Below are 19,373 nucleotides of genomic sequence, written 5' to 3'. Positions count from 1 at the left end.
CTTGAGCAGAAAGACCGGGAGAAATCGAATCGTCATGCCGATCTCGTAAAGAAACTGTTGTGACTTTAATGGGGGGATCCGCTCGCGCCGGCTCGGTCGGTCCACGACGATGCGGCGGCTTCTGAGAATAACGGGCTTGGGAGTCGTTCGTCGAATGCCAGCCCGTGAACATTGCCGATGATGCTGCTGCTCGGTATCGAACTAATTGCGAGTCGATAAACTGCTACGATGACGGTTGTCCCTTGGACGTCGCACTGACGTTCGGCAGTTCGCGTCGATAAGCGTGCAGAAGCGAGGAAAACGGAGAACGATGACCACGACGTCGTAGGTCGGTGGACGATACTCGTGCCGGTAGAAGACGAACGGTTTCCAAGGATAAAGCGGTGGCGAGTAACACGAACGTCCGCTCGTTAGCTGCTAGTGACGTCGAGAAGATAGCCGAGTGAAAATTACGATGTGCGTTAAGTGATCGATGGCGAGGTCTTGCAGAGACACTTAGGAAGCTCGTGCTTCGACCGAGGATAGGCGCCACGACAAAATTCATAGCCTGGTAACTTGTCGAGAACCTCTCGATCGACAACCTGATCCCACGATCCTCGTTCTCGTGCGATACGAATAAGAAGGAAAAAAGGATAATCGGCATGAGTAACAGCGAGGGCGTGGTGACGGGCCAAGGAACCGGAAACGATCGCCTCTGCGAGGACGTCGATATGGCAACTTCGACGTCCGCGTCGTCCAACTTGAAGCCACGAAGCGGCAAGATCAGCTTCAGCGTGGACTCCCTGCTGAGCGACATGAAGAAGACCGGTGTCAGCGGTGGCGCGTTCGCTCGACGAGAGAGCGACGATCGGATGGATACCGAGAAAAACGTAGACGTGGAAGCGAGGTATCGCGAGTTGCTTCTCGAACAGCAGAGACTTCAGAGTAGAGAGTTACTAGCGAGGTTGAGTCCACACGGGCTGGCGTTCGCGAATCATCATCATCATCATCATCATCCGTCGAGCAGACTGGATCAGGATCATCCGTCGGCTGGTCGGCAGGAGATTCTCACCGTGAAGGATTTCTCGAGAACGGCCAGTCACGACAAGTCTTCGTCGCCGATCAGAATAGACCAGGAGGTTCAGAGGGATCGAGACGATCGGCGATTGTCCGCCAGTTCGCCGGCCAACAGGATCGCCGAATCTATGATTCAGAGGGAACGCGGCCAAGAGGAGGACGAGAGGATGGACAGGATCGCTGGTCCGCGATCCGTGTCGCCGGTCAGTAGACGAGAGATCATGGACGATAGAAGCGACTCCGAGGCGAATCGTTCGCTGGAAGGCGACAGGACCACCGATCATTTGGATCTGGAGGATCAAGAGATCAGAAGCGTGGGACAGTCGGAGGATTTAAACGTGATGGACTCGGACTGCGAGCTGGACAGAGAGCTGGACAACAATCAAGAGAAGGAGGAGAAGTCGAGTCCGGTAGTGCCTCAACCGATTCATCCAGGAGTTCAGAGGCCGTCTCAAGGACCGCCTTACCTCGCCGGTGCACCCGGTGCACCCGGCTGGAATCCTGCGGGATTTCCGCATTCTCTCGCGGGCTTCGCGTGGCTACCCCCACCTCCGCACCCGCACAATCCTCACGGACATCTTTACACGCCTCACGGTGGGCCAACTAGTCCGAACGGTAAGTACCTTTCTTTCTTCTGTCCGACCTTCCGATCCGCTCCGTTTCCATCCATGCGTTTCCGTGCCGAGGACGGTGCCACTTGCCGATCCGGAACAGAATCGCCGGATCGAACGGCGCGCGATCGACGAACGAATCGAAGTTTCGTTCGAAACGAAAGACACGAGAGCGAGCGAGCGAGCGAGCGAGGCCCGTGATTTAAAAGGCAGGCCCAAGAGGCAACGTGTTCGAGTCCGCCAGAGAGACGGAAGCCGCTTATTATAAAATAAGCGATGGAACCGCTATCGCGCGTCCCACATCTCGCGCTCGAGTCGGCCGTAATTGCGCGCGCAATTTTACAGCCGAATTGATCCCTTCGTACAGATTATTCGCAATAAAAGAGTCCCTTAAGAGCGCGTTTAATCGTCGGTTGTAAAAACGAGACGCGTATAATCCACCGTGGTATCCTTATCGAAACAGAGCCGACGCGCGTGCATCCTACTCGAAGAAACTCGCTTGCTCTCGCTACATGCTGCTAACACGATCTTGCTATTACGATCTCGGCTCCTGAACCAACCTGTACCACGACGTTAGAAATACACGAGCGAATCTGAGAAATAACAAAGCCCGCCTCCTAAATGGTATAAACGGAAGAAAATGGGAAACCGGTTGGCGTGAAACCGCTTGAAATTCAGGCGAACCGTAGAAAGGAGCATCGATTCGCGGCTGGCGCGCGCGCGCAGCCCATTATTCTCCGGCATCAAAGCCACATCGCGCGGTTCGCCGGTGGAATATTAGCCGAGGGCCGGGTACACGCTACTTATCAAGCCGATTTACGGGTACGGCGTAACTAACTTGCCTCCGTAAATCGTTATTCTCGTTTCTTTTTCGCCTATCGGCGGTGGGTTGCGAGCCGCGCGGCAGTCCCAGGTTACAATGTTGATGATTAGGAAGGAGTACGCCGGGTGCCGGTGGCACAGGCCACGACACTCGTAACACGCAGCCCCATAACGCTCGATATTAGCGTTGCCGGTCACGCGAGAACCCGGTTATTATCGGAATTACGTGCTAAAGCGTTCGCCACTGGTCCGCTTCTCCGGCTACGGCTACGTAATTCAACTCTGGAACTCGGAAGTTGTTAGGCTAGAAAAGCCTTTTCACCTCGAGAAGAGACCACGTTGCGTACCGAGTTCGCTCGCGGATTTATAGTAGGTTTTTCCTCGGCGATTCTACGTGGCTTTAAGACGCGCCAGAAATTTCGCCTTTTTGGCAACGATACGTACGCGTTGAAAGCCGATATCCGCCAACGAAAGTAAACGATATCGCAGACTTTGAATCGAGTATCGCGAGATTGTTAAATTCGACGGAAAAATGATTTATTAACGAGCAGATGACGCGGTCACGGCAAACACGATGATTGAACGTAACGAATCTTTTACGTTTGGTTTTCGTATCGCGATATGCGACGCAATATGGATAATGCAGAGACGCATTTTTCTGAATTGCATTCATTATCTTCACGCCAAAGGTCTAACGACAATGGTTTCCAGTTTCTCGACTTTGTTGCGTTAATGTCGCTCGAACAATGACGATGATTAACAATTCGCGATTCTTTGATACCAACTACCCAGGCTATTAGACGCACCTTCCATCCTTCGTTTCCTGGTTGAGCGTTCGTTTTCATCCTGACGCGGATGAGAAACGAGAATCGTTGTTTACGAAGCGAAACGGAATATGTATTTGAAAGTTGGCGGATAACAGCGCGTCCGTGTATCCAGGGAAAACTATTAATCGCGTCGGTATCGGTGACGTCTAGTGTCGCAACGATTTCGACGAAACGATTTGCTCGGGGAAAAAATCGGTCCTCGACGTTAGAGGACTATGGCGATCGAGTAAATCACCGATCGACTGGAATTACTTTTGTTTCCTGTCGAGCTAGGGCGTGGAATACGTCAACCACGCGAAATAATCGGTCAATTAAACTAGCTGGCTACCCGTTTCGATCCATGAATCGCTCTACTCGCGGAAACGCACCGTAGCAATGCCTTCGCTCCTGATTCTGACATCCACGTCGATTCTTACACGTAATTGACAATTTCACCTTGTCGATGACAGCTTTGTGTCAACCGCTTTAAAGTCTGGTAATTCTGCCTAGCTCCAATTAAAATTTTTACCCCTGCTGAATTAGCTTCGTTTAGAGAATTCGGGATCAAAGTCCCACAGGTTCTCTTCTTTACGCTAAAAGGTCTTTACTCTCGTTTCATGTCTCGTAAATTAAAATTTCGCAAGCTCTCAGATCGATAACAGCCGCGCGTCAAGTTTCTTCAGAGTTTCAACCTCCGATTAAAACTGTTGCCACCTCCCCTCGATAAACGTTTATTTAAACGATCTTCCACGAACCTATAAAATAAAATATATAAATAAAAAGGAGATATACTACGCTCTCGTTGGTTGTCTCTTTTATCCGAATCCCGACGGTCTGTGCAAAAATCGAAAAATCATGCAAAACAGGGACTCGAGGGAAGCGCAGTTCCGTAGTTTTCGCCAGCGAAATTACAAACGGTACGGTAGTGGGAAACACGCGTCGTTTCCAAGAAAGAAATCTCGAAGGTCGTTAGAGGCTGGTAGAAAAATGTCGAGGAAGGAACGCGAACGAGTACGTATGGAAGAGAAGTACTTGTCTCGGGTAGTGTGGTTACCACCGAACGCTGAAGACAGGGGATGGACACAGGGAGATGTACTCGGTAGTTCTCGAGGTCCGAGGAGCATGATAGAGTCATACATAACGCCGGCCATCCATAATGCATTCAAGTCGGTCTAAAAACTGCCCTTGTTAGGTTCGCCCTGGCACACCCAGCTTCCTGACCAACCTCATCCACTCGCGCTTTTTGCGAATAATAACGACAAACCGCTCGCTTCTGTCTCCTCTTTCTCTACGCTCTTCTCCTTCTCTATATTGGTCACGATATTTCCTCCGTCTCTTTTTCTCCCTTCTATCGCCCCCTGCGAGATCTTTTTCCTTCGCTTTGCAGCGCGAGACCAATTACCCGCGTCTCTCGACCGAGCTCCGGCGAAGCTGATCCGTTTCGAATTTCCTCGACGCTGATTAACGCAGTCTTTCCCGTTCCTTCGCTGTCTCGGTGGATGGCCACTGATTAGACGGCATCTCTTCGAGGTGAACGAGTTTTTCGAACGCGTACGACGCTAGTCGTGGGTGACGACGGTTCGACGTGGAATTTCGAGGGTGTCGTGGCACGATCCACAGAAGCCAGACATTAGGATGCTTTCGGTAGTTAGCTGCCTTTAGCAGATGGCTGTTCTACGCCGAGATTCGTTCGTTACCATTTCTCCTTCGGTTTTTTAGTAGACGTTGCAATCTGGCGTGCAGTGGAATGGCGATTAGATGGATCGGCAAGTTGATGAAGCGAGAGGCGTGCGAGGTGTATGAATATTATCTCGCGAACGTTCAACGTTCCCGTTGCACCATCTGTTAAAATGTCGTTGCGAACTTGCGAGCGGCTGCGTACGTTCGTAGCTTTCGCGGAGTATCGAATCTTTCGTCGGTCGGGCAAATTGCTACTAGCAAAGCGAACTCGTTCTCGGCTAAATTCGTCGGTGGTCATCGTCGAACGATAGAAACGCGAATGCCGTTGCGTGCCGACGAAATATTCAGCGGAGAAAAACGCATTGCCGTCAGCTGTGAATGGAGTGCCTTCGTTTCGAGTGCCACGCAAAAACTTAGCTAGACCGCGAGGAGTCGTGTTGCAAATTCTAATTGCCCTGCTTTCACCTAGCTTCGGCCGTTTTTGCCTTTCCGATACTACTCGCAGAGTGACGCGCGAAACTTCGACCATAACCTTCGAAGTCTCTGTTCTGTAAAAATCCAACTTTCGAACTCTATTCTCGATGGCGTTAATCGCGATCGGTTCGTGGAAACGTCGTAGAATCGTACGAAGGATGGCAGGCGTGACCGAAAAGTTGGACGATGGAAAGCTCATCAGAGAGAGTTAGGCTGGTTATCAGAAAGGCAGGGGGAGCGAGGGGGGAGGGTGTGTGTGATACTAGCCTCGTCCAGCCGATAGATAATCCGTAGGCCTGTCACTGGGCGGTGGCGTTTCGAAAATTATGAATACGGACGTCATTTATAACGCTCGAACGCCACCGTCGGCCTGTACGCATTTATCTGCTGGCCTCCGTGTCCAGGAATGAATTAACGACGCTCGTCCCCGATGATGTTCCACAAAATATTTCGAACAATTCATCATTCCTGCCCGAGCGTAATTACCGTCCACATAGCGTTTCGTCGGGGAAACGAGCACCGCCGACGGTCCGCCGCGGTTTTTCCGCAAGCCGGCCCAAGAAAATCCACCCCTTGGCGCGTTAATTGCCGTGAAACGAGCCCTTTCTTCCCGTTTATTGGTAATCAACCAGCGACATTCTTTCAAAGCGTCTCGATATCTTTGCGTATTCTTTGCAGCCGTTCAGGTTTTTTAACAGGACGTTTCTAAGAATCGAAGAGATGCAACGATAACGAGGCGCAGATGCGATACGAAGAGGAGAGGGAAGGACGTAATAAGCCACGTTTCTCATTTTTTACAGGACAGCAATTTCAAAACTCGGTACGTCGCGTCGTCGATCGATCCTGCGTTAGTTACCTTTTTGTTCGATGTTGCGCTTGAACGTGTGTTTTTTCGTCCCCTTCGAAATTATTAATCTGCTTGTCTGGTTAATTACAAAATTTCTTCGACTCCTCTCGAAAGCACGACATCTCTGTGACTTACAAGTTGTTTTCGTTTTCAATTGCGCGATACTAAAATTCTTTTGCTCGATGACAATGCGACGCTAAAATGCACGAACACGAGGAAAAACACAGTTAACGTGCTTTTTCTCTGCGATTCTCGTATTCGAGGCTATTGAAGATGACAGAGAAACGAATTACAGCGTGGAATCGGACGCTAATGAATCACATTCATTTGCAACGTTTTGTACAATTCGGCGGCTGTTGGATACGTTGAGTTAGATACCGCCGATGGTAGATAAGTAACTCCGCCGGACACGCCGAGGTAGGATAAATGGTGCACACCTGTTCGAAGGATTTTTATGGAAGCTGCTTTCAGATTCATGGAGAATTTGAGAGAAACGGTGGCTCGCTATTCGATAACACGATGAATTAGCATTTCGCCGGCTTCTCATGGGATTACTGTATCCACATTCACCGCATAGTCGAATAAACTAAATAAATCGTACAGAGACATCCGTCGACCTTATATCTCGATAAAAAACGAACGAAAGATGTTGAACTTTAGGTAGAACGTCCAACTCTATCCGTCAACCAAGAATTTGTACAACTATCGTTTATTCCGATCTTTGCGAAATTTTTCTCTTATTAAAAAAAAAAAAAGAAAACCCGGTAGAACCTATTTTAGAGAATTCATCGCAGAAACTGGGAAATTTTTGACAGAGAGAATCTTACTCGATAGAACGATACGAAACACGTTACCCTGTAATATTTCCTAAACGTCGCTATATATATTTTCTTTCCCAACTACGTAACAACTATCGTTTCTAAAATTCGTTAGAACGAAACTGCTGCCGCTGTTAACCAACGTACCGAACACGCAACGCCAACGGAAGTATCGTTCTCTGACTCGATCGATATTCCATTCATGCCGATTTTTATCGTTAATTATGCGGCGCAGCAAACGAACGATCCGCGTGCACGGAGATCGTTATTAACGCGTTTAATTAGCGCAGTTCGAGCGCGTGGCTGGGTCTAGCGCAGCGCGGTCCGCGCGCGATTCCTCGGTGAAACGATACGGCAATATTCGACAACGAACGACAACGAGCGGACGAAACAATGCGATCGTACACGCCTGACGCATCTAGCCTCGTTAGTCCCTACGTAGCATGTGGTAATTAACGAGAATTAATTGGCTAGCAAGAAGAACATATCGATCTGTTGCGCGACTGGAATCGCCGATTCACGGAGACGCGTGCTCGCGACTCGAAGGATTTCTCTTCCGATTGTGGTGCGTTTCATCGCGCGTCGATCGATGTCTCGTTAATTTCGAATCTCCAGCAGATTGAATAATTCAATTTTCCTTAGGTATTCGTGTCTTGTTCGACGAGGCAATCGAAGGAACGATTATTTTGTTATCTTATCGTCTTTTTCGCGGAAAACAACGTGCACGTTATCGAGCTTTTAGTAAATTATATGAAATTATACACGGGTACTTGTACGGTGTTCGTTCGTTGCAGCTAACGCAAGTAACACGACTAACGTTTCTATAATATTTCTCAACTACTTGTTACAACCTGATATTTAGGTGAAAAATTAACGTCAAAGTGTTTAACGTAGAGTTTGCTGGAGGATAGAGACGTCGCAAAAAGTGATGTTGCCATAACACGGAAACTGGTAGAAGATTGAACGATAAAAGAAAATTATATAGGAAGAACAACGCACGCTTGCTATTCCGGCAGCTTATGATCCGCAATTAATCGTAGAAAGCGGGCAAATTAGTAATCGGGTGCAACTTATTGCAGCAGAGAAGGAGTAAAAGTTTAATTGGTCGGTTGGAGTCGGAGGTTCGTCTTATTTGCGAAAGAGTCGGAAACTTTGTCTCGTTGTTGGCCGAGAGTCGACGAATATCTGGATTCTCCGCGGAGAACGTTCGCGCGTATACGCTGCCACGTATCGATCATAAATTATGCGAACATTTAATTAGCAGAAATTAATTGTCGTTCGTAAGAAACATATTGAACGAGGGGCCGGTGATTAGTAAGAGACGTAACTGGCGGCGATACGCGAATTGTCAGCGCGATATCGCGAGCGTCGACAGAGAGCAAAAGATGAAACCCGTTTCGTTCTGCGTTTCATCAGCGACTATTTTACCCGGCAAAGAATTTATTGCCGCCGCGATGGAGCAACATCATTGGGAATTCATTACTCTTTCCCTCGCGAGTAGATAATGCGTGAGATGTACGGAGAAGAAGCTCGCGATACAAATGATTCGCGATAAATCTCGATAATTAATAACGAACGTTTTATACGGCTGCCCGTGACACGAGGTTATCGGTAAAAAGGTAAGAAAGGAAAAAGTGATATTATTATAAGGGCAACTTTCTCGTGTTGTGTTGTAAAATGTTCTAAACCGTTAAATATCGAATATAGTAGGTACATACGTTCGAGCAACCGTTAATTACGACCACTTGATTTTACTCGATCTTTACGTCGGCCACGACTAATTGCTTTCTTCCATCGCAGTTCCAATTACGAGGCACAAAAAGCGAAGCGATCGCAGTCGCTTGTCTTATCGGAACTGGGAATTACGCTATCGTTGGTCGATTAACATCGTTCGCAGATCGAAGTTGTTTCCCGGACGAGTAGAGCTTTTCACGCGCTATAGATTTCTAATTGGCTTTTTCTGCCGCGGGAACACAGCCACGCGAATATTCGCAATAATCTATGCTCGAAGCTTCTTTTCGCGAAAGCTATTCCTTTCGAATATCCTGGAACGTTTGTTGGAGCAACGCCGTTGCGAACGCCTCTCAGCGGCCAAGTGTCGCAAGCGGCCGATGCAATCGCCCATTGAAACTTGCGTGTCCCACGTGGTGCCGAGAGACAATGCCAAGCCAAACTCGCGCACAAACGCGAGAACACGAAAGGAAAGAGTGCAAAAGTTCCGCCAGGCTGGCCAGGGACAGGCGCAGGTGCTTTGTCCACGCGCTCCGCGGAAAGTCAGGCCGCAAGATATATTTCCTCGGTGATCCTAGCGAGCGTTTAATTAGCAGAAATTAATTAGCCTCTAAGAGGAACATATTGATCGGTTATGTGAGCGGACTAGCCAAGCAGGCTGGTCGATAGCGGTGAAACGGGCAACGCCAACCAGAATGGAAGACGTAATACCGATGTCGCGACAGATCCGCTGGACAATGCCGCCAGCCCGTTCCCTGCTTTTTGTCCCTGGCCGATCGTTAATTAGCGCGTGGAATTCGCCGTTGCCCCGCTGCTTGCCACGAAATCGTCATCCTTTCGACCCGGTCCTCGACCGAACAGTGGCTTTTTGTCACCGAGGCCGACCAACGAAATCGTCCACACGCCACAGTACTCTACCGATTCACCTTCCCCATGCTATACCGATAGTTGTACCTACCGATCGACGACGGACGATCGCTAACGACGCTTTCTTTCTTCGTACCGTTAACGATAATCGAGTATACCGGTGAAGCGATGCGGCGAATTGTGTCCCCTTAATGTCGCCTTGTCCATGGTGAAAATTGCATCGTAAAAATGAATCGACGAACGAGGTAACGGTAGAACGGTAGTTTTTACAGAGTGGCTGGAGCTTTCAGGTAAACGAGTAGTAATTAGTTTCTTTGCCGTAGAACCGGCAGACGTTATAAACGTTCGATCGCAACGAGTATTCCTACGTTGAAACGTACAAGGATGCTGGAAGCTCGCTGGTTCGTTTAAAACACCACGAACGACGAGACAGTCGTCCTCTGGCGGAGAAAGAATCCGTAGCAAAACGAGAGCGGACCGAAGGAAGGATCGGCTAATGACACGCGTACGAGTTAATCGTCGAACGGCAGCATCGACGCGAGAATAATCACCGCGTTGAACGAAACGCGAGCGTAACGGGGAAACGATTTTTTTTTTCCTCTTTACGATTCAATTTTATCGATCGGTGGCCGAACCGTTGCCACGGCGGTCGAACGTGCCCGGGTTCGCTTCTGTAAATTGGAGATTAACGACGAACGGTCGACGTTGGTCGCGGAGAAACGCGCGTGCGCACGCACGATCGACGACCGGCTAATTTATGTGAACGCGATCGTTAACGCGAAACGAGGCTGGATTTTCGCGCTGCCATCTCGATCGTTTCTGTCTCTTTGTCTTTTTCTTTCCCGTGAGTTTCTTGTCGTCGATGAAAGTCCGGTTGGCGTTCTGTACTTGGTTCGTGTCGAACCTGAGGTGAATTTGTCGAACACTCGCGCACGCCGATTTCCCCGACGACATCCAAAAGAGGATGATCTTGCCATTTCGTGCGAGCGTCGATACTTCGAAGCCAAGGACCAAACTTAAGGTGTTGAAACAACGAAATCGCGTAAAATCGTTCTCGACGAACCGAATTGAAATCGGTAAAGAAAGGAAACCGGTAAAAGTTTAGCGCGTTTTAGTTGAAAGGGTCGTGCGCGCGCGCGCTAATTAACGGCCGCCGGTGAACGTTATCGGTGGCTCGCGGATAATTATTATGCAACGCATACACGGGAATAACGTGACGATAATTTCGTACCATCCGAACAAATCTGCGCAGACGTGATTAATATTACGAACTTTGTAACGATATCGGATATTCGAGAGCGTCTCTCTCGTTTCTATCGCGTTCGATGACATAATAAACGATAAACACACACACACATATATATATAAATATATACAAATATAAATAAATATATATTTATATATATGTAGCATGGACGATCTTCCTTTCGCTGCTTCGATCGACCGACATAATGCATTTTTAATCGATCGAGAGCCGCCCGAAGGAAGAGACGGACGGAAGAAACGTGTGTTCGCGTCGGTTGTATATAAATAGCGGTCTAGTAAGTAAGCGTGAATATCCGTAAATGCATTTATCATTAACGAGTGGCAAGGAGAAAGACGACGAAAATAATGGTATAATTGCAACTTCCCTTCTCTCTTCTTTGCATCGTCTTTGCCCGTGCGTCGGTAACCGCGATATCGAACGTTAATTTATCAGCCTCGATAGTACGACAATAATTACCTCAACTATCGCATCACCAAAAAATACTCTACGGTTCCGCGCCGTCGATATCTTAATTCGCTTTGCCGATGTGATCGTTCGTGTTAATTATTCCGCGTGTAGACATATTCTCTCGTGTAGCGATCGAGCGAGCGCTGCGCTATTGCGCTCGTGGACATCGTCAGTTTATTACGTTGCCTCTTAAACTGCCGTGTTTCGCTACCTTTGCTTCGGCAGATTACGTAATTAGTCTACCTACCTGGAACATTAATTAATTCTTCGATTCTTCGCGCAAGTATCTTTGAAAATGTTCGATGCTCTCTTCGACGACACCCTGTTCCACGGATCTTGTAAAAGATCCTCGACTTTCTTCGAATAAATTTCTAATTCGCCAGAGCGGACGATGCTGGGAGAACCAGTCCCCATCCGATCGTGTTTTGTCACTGATCGGCAGTTTTTCGGATCTGTTGCAGGCGACCTGAGGCTGCCAGGACCGGGGCCAGGGCCAGTCAGGTGCACCCTGAGGAAGCACAAGCCAAATCGCAAGCCGAGGACACCGTTCACCACGCAGCAGCTGCTCTCCCTGGAGAAAAAATTTCGCGAAAAGCAGTACCTAACCATCGCCGAACGAGCGGAATTCTCGTCGTCCCTTCACCTCACGGAAACGCAGGTGAGACTCGTCGAAAGAGTTTGCCATTAAGCTTCTAACCGCCGCGAACAATTAGCCATTAGAGGAGAAGCGTTTTGCGCGCGGCTTTGCAAACGCGTGTAACACGGACGTGAAGAAATCCTGCGCGTTTAGTTAGTATACTGCGTAGAGTATTGCTCGAAGAAATTACGTACTTCGGCGGAGATAATCAAACGATCGTAAATTTGTATGTCCTCGTTGAGTGGTCGAAAGTAAATAACGGATGCTCAAGTACCAATATGGAAATTGACTATTAGGTTTTGAAAATGTGTATAGTAAAACACGGTTTAACTAAACGTGTCTGGGGAGAAGACGAAGATTTACCGGCTATCTCCTCTTATTAGTTCCAACGATACGAGATAATACACGGAAAACCGATGTTGAGCACGTCTGTGCATTTTGTCCCTTTATGACACACGCGCAATCTACGAACAACGCTCGAACGAACGATCGTTAATACAGAGATACACGTGCAACTCTATGCAACGGCGGTTCGCAAGTTCGAATAACAAAAGTTCGGCCGAAGATGAGCGTTAATTTGTTCGTATGAACGAGCTGCGAGTAAACGGGAGTTACACTGCGAACAGATTTAATCGATCGTTCAGCCAGATATTAGATACTTGGAAATATCGTAGCCTGAAATACGTAGAACTCGAGCTTGTAAGAGGCTAAGAAGCTATTCTGGGAAACGCGTAAATAGAGAAAGTCGCAAAAAAGAGTGGCTCGCACGCAACAAGAGGCTCATTTCGTTGGAAAGCCCGTCCCGCGAACTTACGATTCGTCCGTCCTTTAAGTACATTTGTTCGTCTCCCTGTAGTTTCTCGCGATGCTATTTTATTTCCCTCTCTTACGGCCGGTTCATTCGTTCTTCTTTGTTTCGTAATTGGCCGGCCAGGTCGCGATCGAAATGAGCAAATTCTTGTCTGGTTCTCGCGCATCAGATACATCACATCGAGGCGGGTAATTACACACCCTTCTACGGAGTCGGCTGGCAATTAACATGATTGACGTTAATTAAATTGAACGTAATGAAATGATATTATACGTAATTTTTGTATCAGACGAAATGATCGGCGCTCATTTGGCGCGCAACGGACAGAAGACGCTTTTAAATGCCGCCGGTAACGGATCGACCGGCCCCAATTGTTTTCTCCGTCTTTTCTATGCATCGTCGTACGTACGCGCGACACCGTGGCGAATCAAAATACATAGACGAATTCGTTTCGGTCTTTTTTTTTTTTTTTTTTTACAGTTTCCGTGCGTTTTTGCGACACACGATCGCTCGCTTCAGGCGTAATTTCTTTCAAACTTTGCGTCGACCAAGTTTCAAAATGTTTTATATAACGCGCGCAACATATTCGTAAAAAGTGTTTCTAGGAGTGTTAGGATACTTTCACGAACAACTGTACATCGTAGGCGATATAATTGCGATACTAAGAAGGACTTACCATGTGCACGCGTAACTATACCACGGCTTGACCGGATCTATAAATTCACCTGCTTGTAGAGACTCGTAAAGTTGATACGTTGGTTCATTTGCTATGTGCACCTTGTAAAATTGCTTAGGAATAACGAAAACTCGACTGGAACATTGAAAAGTGTTTTTATCGATACGCTGGGGTAGCGAGAGCACGGTGATTAGCTGTCTGACCCTAACGTTCTGTTTCTACTACTAATTTGTATTAAACGCGGTGAACTGTTTCCTTCGCTGATGATAACGAAATACACGCTCTGGCGGTATATTAATTAACCACGGTACTAAGCCGCTAATCATCGCCGGTGTAAGTATGTTTGAAATTGATCGTGTCTTACGAGACAGAAATTTGTCAGGCGAATCGTAATCTCGCGGCCGACCGACTCGATTCGTTTAACGGTCGTTTGTATAACGATGGGAGAAAAATCCTGGGAACGAGGTAAGTCGTAATAAAATTAATCAGCCGCGTTAACGCCAGCTAGACGTTCGTTGTCCCGCAACACGTGTAGCAGCCAGACCAAAAAGACGATCGCCATCGGGCTATTATCGTTCGCTCGGCTAGCGTGTTCGAATACACTTTGCGTATTCATTACGATGCATCGGACGAAACGAAGCCTCGTCCTGTTCGTTTGCTTAGATAAGCTACGATCGTTCCGTCGCCTCTTGTCTTCCTCGTCCTTCCGAAACAGTCTCGGATCGCCACCCTGCCGGCACTCTCCTCTCGTTATTCAGTCGCGACGAAGAGGTATGTCCGCGATTTCGGTTGCGATATTCGCGCGGTTACAACGCAATAGCGACGTTTTCTCCGTTCGAAGGATCGATCCTTCTCGAAGCGAACGATTTGGCGTTGTCGTTCGTGTCTTTGGAAAATGATCCGTTATGGATCGATTCGATCCAGTCGCCTACGTGTTACGAACAGAGGACAACGATCGAGATTTAACCTGTTCGGTTTCTCTGGTCGAAGGATCGACTTTAATCCTTCGTCACGGTGATCGAGCAAAGGGAGGATAATTGTAGACACGGAATAGAAAACGCAGAGGCGGTGCTACTATTCCCGTGCCTGGAAAATTGAGCGCGCGAACCGCCGATGGTAAAGCGTTAGGCTAACCGTGAAAAACAGGAAGTCGTCGCTGAAGAGAAAAACCACGCGGAATATCGCAATATGTCTTTCCTCCTTCGGGGAACTAGTAACGATTTGATTGCACATTGTCACGCGATGCGAGATTTCTACTTTCTAAGCGACGAGAGTATCCTCCGCCAGGCTTGAGTTACGTACATACGCCTAACGTGTCCGACATCGTGGCTGATTTATTAAAGAGTTACGCGATTTATATCGTTTTTTCTTTTCTCTTTCTTTCTCGCATCTGCATTCTTATTTACCCTTAAACTCCGCAACATTATACCAGCTTTAGCGATCAGATTACGGCTCCTTGAACTCGTTACGCGTGCTCCAGGGTGTTTAATGCTAATTCCCCGGGGAGCTAACGTAGTCGCTGCGCATTACGCTCGATAAAAATAGTGGTAACGAGAATAATAACGACGATAATAGGAAGATCGTCGTTGTTACGCATGCAGCTACTAGGACATTAGCGTTCGGATGATGGATTAACTCGCTGGATGAAGCGTTCTTCCAACAACCTTGATACTTTAACAGTTAGGATTCCAACGAATCTTTCGAATAATTTCCGTTTAATTCGAACGATCCATTGTTCGTCCGACCGTTTCATCGAAATCCTTCCATCTCGAACACGCGTCGTCTTTCTCCTTTTCTATCTATCGGTGTACCTAAACCCATTCCAATTATAAACCTTTTACCAGCACGTTTGAGCCAAGGTATCGACAAAAGTAACTCGGACTTGAACGATATACGATTCTTTATATATCGCTGGTGCGATTAATAACATCGTGACGACCGTGCATATGTTCTTTAACCAGTCGCTGACGCGACCAACGAGAACGCAAAATTTTCCAGTGGACGATTCCCACAGGGAAATCACGATCGATTACTCGTACTTGGGACTAAAAACAGACGCTAAACGCCGGAGGACCGATGGTCGGACAGCGTGTCGTAATTCGATGATTCGCGACGCGGCTACAGCGGCGGCCGCATCTGTCCAAACAGAAAAATTGGCCGGCGACTGTGCAAACACAATTAACCGGCCGAGAGAAGGGTTTCGAGCCGCGAATTCGAGCCGCATATTTTTCCACGTAGCAAGTTTCCAACTACATCGACGAATTCCAACAGACAGGCCGCTCCGTACGACCGGCTGCTTTCACCAATTTGAGCCGGCTAATTACGCGCTAAATAGCCGTTCATGCAGTACCGTGGTGCACCTATTTTCTCTACTCGCCGTTCAGCTCGATCCCGTCGCGTCCCTTGTTAGACCGCTTACGTACCACACGCTTGATCGATAGCGTAATTATTTAATTACGCGGCCGCGCGTATCGGCGCGCTCCTCCCGCCTGTGTCCGTCCACCGCGGCCGTTTTCTACTTTAGCGGCAAGTCGCGCCAAGCTTCCGTAGACCAGTCGTCTACGAGTACGGGGACGAGGTTCGACGAAAATCCATCTTGGAAATTAGAGATCGTCCAGCGGTGCAAGTAAATTATCGGTCGAAAGTAAGTAGCGTCTTGGGTGTTGATCACGGTTACTGCTATATACCGGATAATAGCTCGAGGTGATGCCGGTGACGCTTCGTAGAAGAAATTTTGAGAACCGAGCGCAGCGACGATCGCTCGTCGAGAATTTTTACTTTGTGCGATTATTACGTCGTTGTCCGTGCAACGAAACATTCCTCGACTAGTTTCGAAGGGGTAGTTTTTATTCGTAGTTTTCGTGAGTAATAGTAATCGATCTTCAAATCCGAAGAGAAGAACACGGTCGTCTTGTAGAGAAATAACACAAGGATCGAGAGCGCTTTATTTGTACAAATTACGCGATCTAACGGACGTATCGTTCGGCTCTGAGATCTCGCGAATGTCCGACTAGGTTACAAGAGGATATCGCGGAGCCAGTAAGAACCGACGAATACTTGGGTTTATCTTTTAACAAAGACAACTTCTTCGCAACTGTTGAAGTGATCGATACCTCTGAGAAAACTCGTTTTTTTCGGCGTTCCTTTAGTCATAGGGTAACACTGCTAGCGTGCGGATCTAGACCAGCTTACATATATATTCCTACTTATATTTACACTTCGATATTAAATTATATTTTCTACCTTACAATCTATCCACACGTTTCTTTGTTCACACATCTAATAACCTCAACAGCAACGATAGCGCGAAACGATCGGTTCTCGAGACCCTCGGTAACCAGATTTAACCCTTCACGAGTTTCCTCTGTTGCAGGTGAAAATTTGGTTCCAAAACAGGCGAGCGAAGGCGAAGCGCCTGCAGGAAGCAGAAATCGAGAAGCTGAGGCTTTCCGCGAGGCCCTTGTTGCACCCGAGTTTTGGCTCTGGCCTGATGTTCTCCGGAGTGGGGCCTCCTGGAACACCAGGAGTGCCTCCCTTCATCGCGGCGGCCATGGCTAGGCACACCCATGTCGCAGCCGCGGCAGCCATGTTCATGGGGCCCCCTGGACACAGACCTTAATAAGGCAGAGTCGAGCTGCGCGAACTCAAGTCGCTCGAATCCTGGCCAGTCTGCCTCATCCGGACTGCTGAACGACAAGAAACGCGTTGCGAGATTCGATCGAACTCGAACAACTCGCGGAATCGACTGGACCATAGCCTGGCGGCTCGTCGACTTCGTTTTGAAAAAAAAAAAAAAAACGACAACTGCGAGATTCGTTGGAAGCGACCATGGAATCGCTGTACGGCTAAGAGGTGGAAGAAACGAGGACCAGAGAGGAATCTGTGGTGGTTTGGAAGATGGTGATGGGTTTGGAGAATTGGTGTTAACGTTTCGAGATTCGGGAAAGCAGAGAAATTATTTTTTCGAGGCGCGATCGGTGTTGGAGAATGAAAAGAAAGGGGTGAGAAAATCGGGTGAAATAAATCCAGCAGGAGCTTCGAACGTAGGCTTTTCGAATTTGTGGTAATAAATATTCAGTGATTTGTGATCGCGAGCAAAATAGCGAAAGAAAGAAACGAGAGAACGTGAAAGGGTGCTATCGCGAACGACGTACCGCGATAATTAAGCGGAAGCTGCACGTTCCAAAAAAGACTTTACGGTCTATCGCCAGGAAGAGGAAAACAAACCGATAACCACCGGTCGGGTGAAAAGCGCGATCTTCAAACTCATCACCGTTGGAGAACCTCGGAGAAATCGGAGATTTCGCTTCCATCGAATCTGCGAAACCTATCCCAGTGACGATAAGTGAACGATCTGGTACGGACGCGAAGGAAATTGTACGCGAGGTCGGCGCGAGTTTATAACACGCGATACGAGAACGCCGGTGTTCGTTCGTCGTAGGAAGCGACACGACGAAATGTTTTCGGCTTCGGTCGCGAAACGATAAATCGACGGTGACTTTTACTGCCGCGATCATTCGCCAGAGTCGGGGAAAAGTCTTTGAAAACGTGGCATCGAACTCGCTGCCTTTCGTTTCTCTTTTATTTTTCTACGTTCGGCCGTTTCTTCGCCTCGAAATCGTTTCATTGCACGCGAAACAGACACGGATGAATTTACAAATACGACGACGAACGTGATCGAATAGTCGAGAGGCTGGTCCGTACGATCGTGACGCGACGGCATTTAGAAAGCATTTTCAAGGCGTTTGATCTCACAATGAAAAAAAAATCGTACGAAACCGATGTATATATTGTAAATAGACGTGTATCGAATCGCGTAAGTGTACGTATGTATATATAAATATTAATATATCGACGCATGTACAGGACGTTCGGCTTCCGATTTCGCGAAGAGAGAGAATGCGACGAAAACCGGAGGCGATCGACGAAAAGAACAAAACGAGAAGCGACTCTCGACGACGTTGCGATCGCGACTCCGCCGTTTCAATTAACCCGCTCCTTCGGCTCGTTTATCCCCCGGAGGGAAATTTACGGGTGAGATAATCGATTAGGTCGAAGAAAAAGAAGAAGAGAGAAATACGCTACGTAGCCGATGACTCCACTCTAGAACAGCTCAGCTAGAATTCCCGCTCGCAAATCGTTCTTTAACGATCGCATCGAACCGAGTCGAGAAGTTCGACAGGTCGGACGTCTCGTTCGTTTAATCGGTCTTTCATCGAGGTACGCGCACAGAGATTCGAAATTAGAGACTTGACACGCGATCTTCAATATTCTCCGCTGAACGCGGCAACCGGTGTGATGTAACAAATAAATTCTCTTTTTTCTAAAAGGTACGTAGAAGTCCGCGCGTTTGCCTAGCCAAATTCTTCGCTAGATTCGGTAAATGCGAGCGTTAAACGGGATATTTTTTCTGTTTCACGCGACGTCCAAAGGACGAGGAAAAGCGTAAATTCCGATGGCATCCGCGATCGATTCGAGATCGACGAATGTATCGCGAGCATACTGCGAACGCGACGAGGTCACGGATGTACCTAAGCGCTCTGTATAAATGTAACATGATAATTTATCCATGGAAGTATACCATAGCGAAATAAAAATGATTTCAGTATTTACGTCGACTTGTTATCGATTACTCTTGCGTTTATCCAACCGTAATAAATCTTCGAAGGTTGTCGCGTTATTTCGCGGATCGATCGAGGAGTGACTCGTGAAATCGAAACGAAACGCGAGATCCTTAAGTAATCTTCCGTGGCTTTCAGGATACGCGACCAAGAGCAAAAGGTAAGTGGAGGAGAGAGTCATCGAACCTGGATCGATCGTCAT

General features: G+C 47.9%; 1 protein-coding gene across 1 annotated transcript; it reads left to right on the top strand.

Annotated features, from left to right (window-relative positions):
• Positions 1–560: 560 nt before the first annotated feature.
• On the top strand, positions 561–19,162 carry Msx (homeobox protein Msx). The gene is made up of 3 exons (XM_072004738.1): positions 561–1,671; positions 11,888–12,084; positions 16,924–19,162. The coding sequence occupies exons 1-3, from the start codon at positions 642–644 to the stop codon at positions 17,167–17,169; spliced, it is 1,473 nt and encodes a 490-aa protein (XP_071860839.1). The 5' UTR covers positions 561–641; the 3' UTR covers positions 17,170–19,162.
• Positions 19,163–19,373: the final 211 nt, after the last annotated feature.

This window comes from Bombus fervidus, chromosome 6 (genome assembly GCF_041682495.2).
Source record: "Bombus fervidus isolate BK054 chromosome 6, iyBomFerv1, whole genome shotgun sequence".
NCBI classification, from domain to species: domain Eukaryota; kingdom Metazoa; phylum Arthropoda; class Insecta; order Hymenoptera; family Apidae; genus Bombus; species Bombus fervidus.
Note: the sequence above shows the minus strand (reverse complement) of the source record. Positions and strands in the feature narration are given on the sequence as shown.

Coding starts and splice junctions, on each gene's coding strand:
- Msx (XM_072004738.1), top strand. CDS start 642: ATGAGTAACAGCGAGGGCGTGGTGACGGGCCAAGGAACCGGAAACGAT. Junction 1,672..11,887: donor TGGGCCAACTAGTCCGAACG/GTAAGTACCTTT, acceptor GATCTGTTGCAG/GCGACCTGAGGCTGCCAGGA. Junction 12,085..16,923: donor TTCACCTCACGGAAACGCAG/GTGAGACTCGTC, acceptor CCTCTGTTGCAG/GTGAAAATTTGGTTCCAAAA.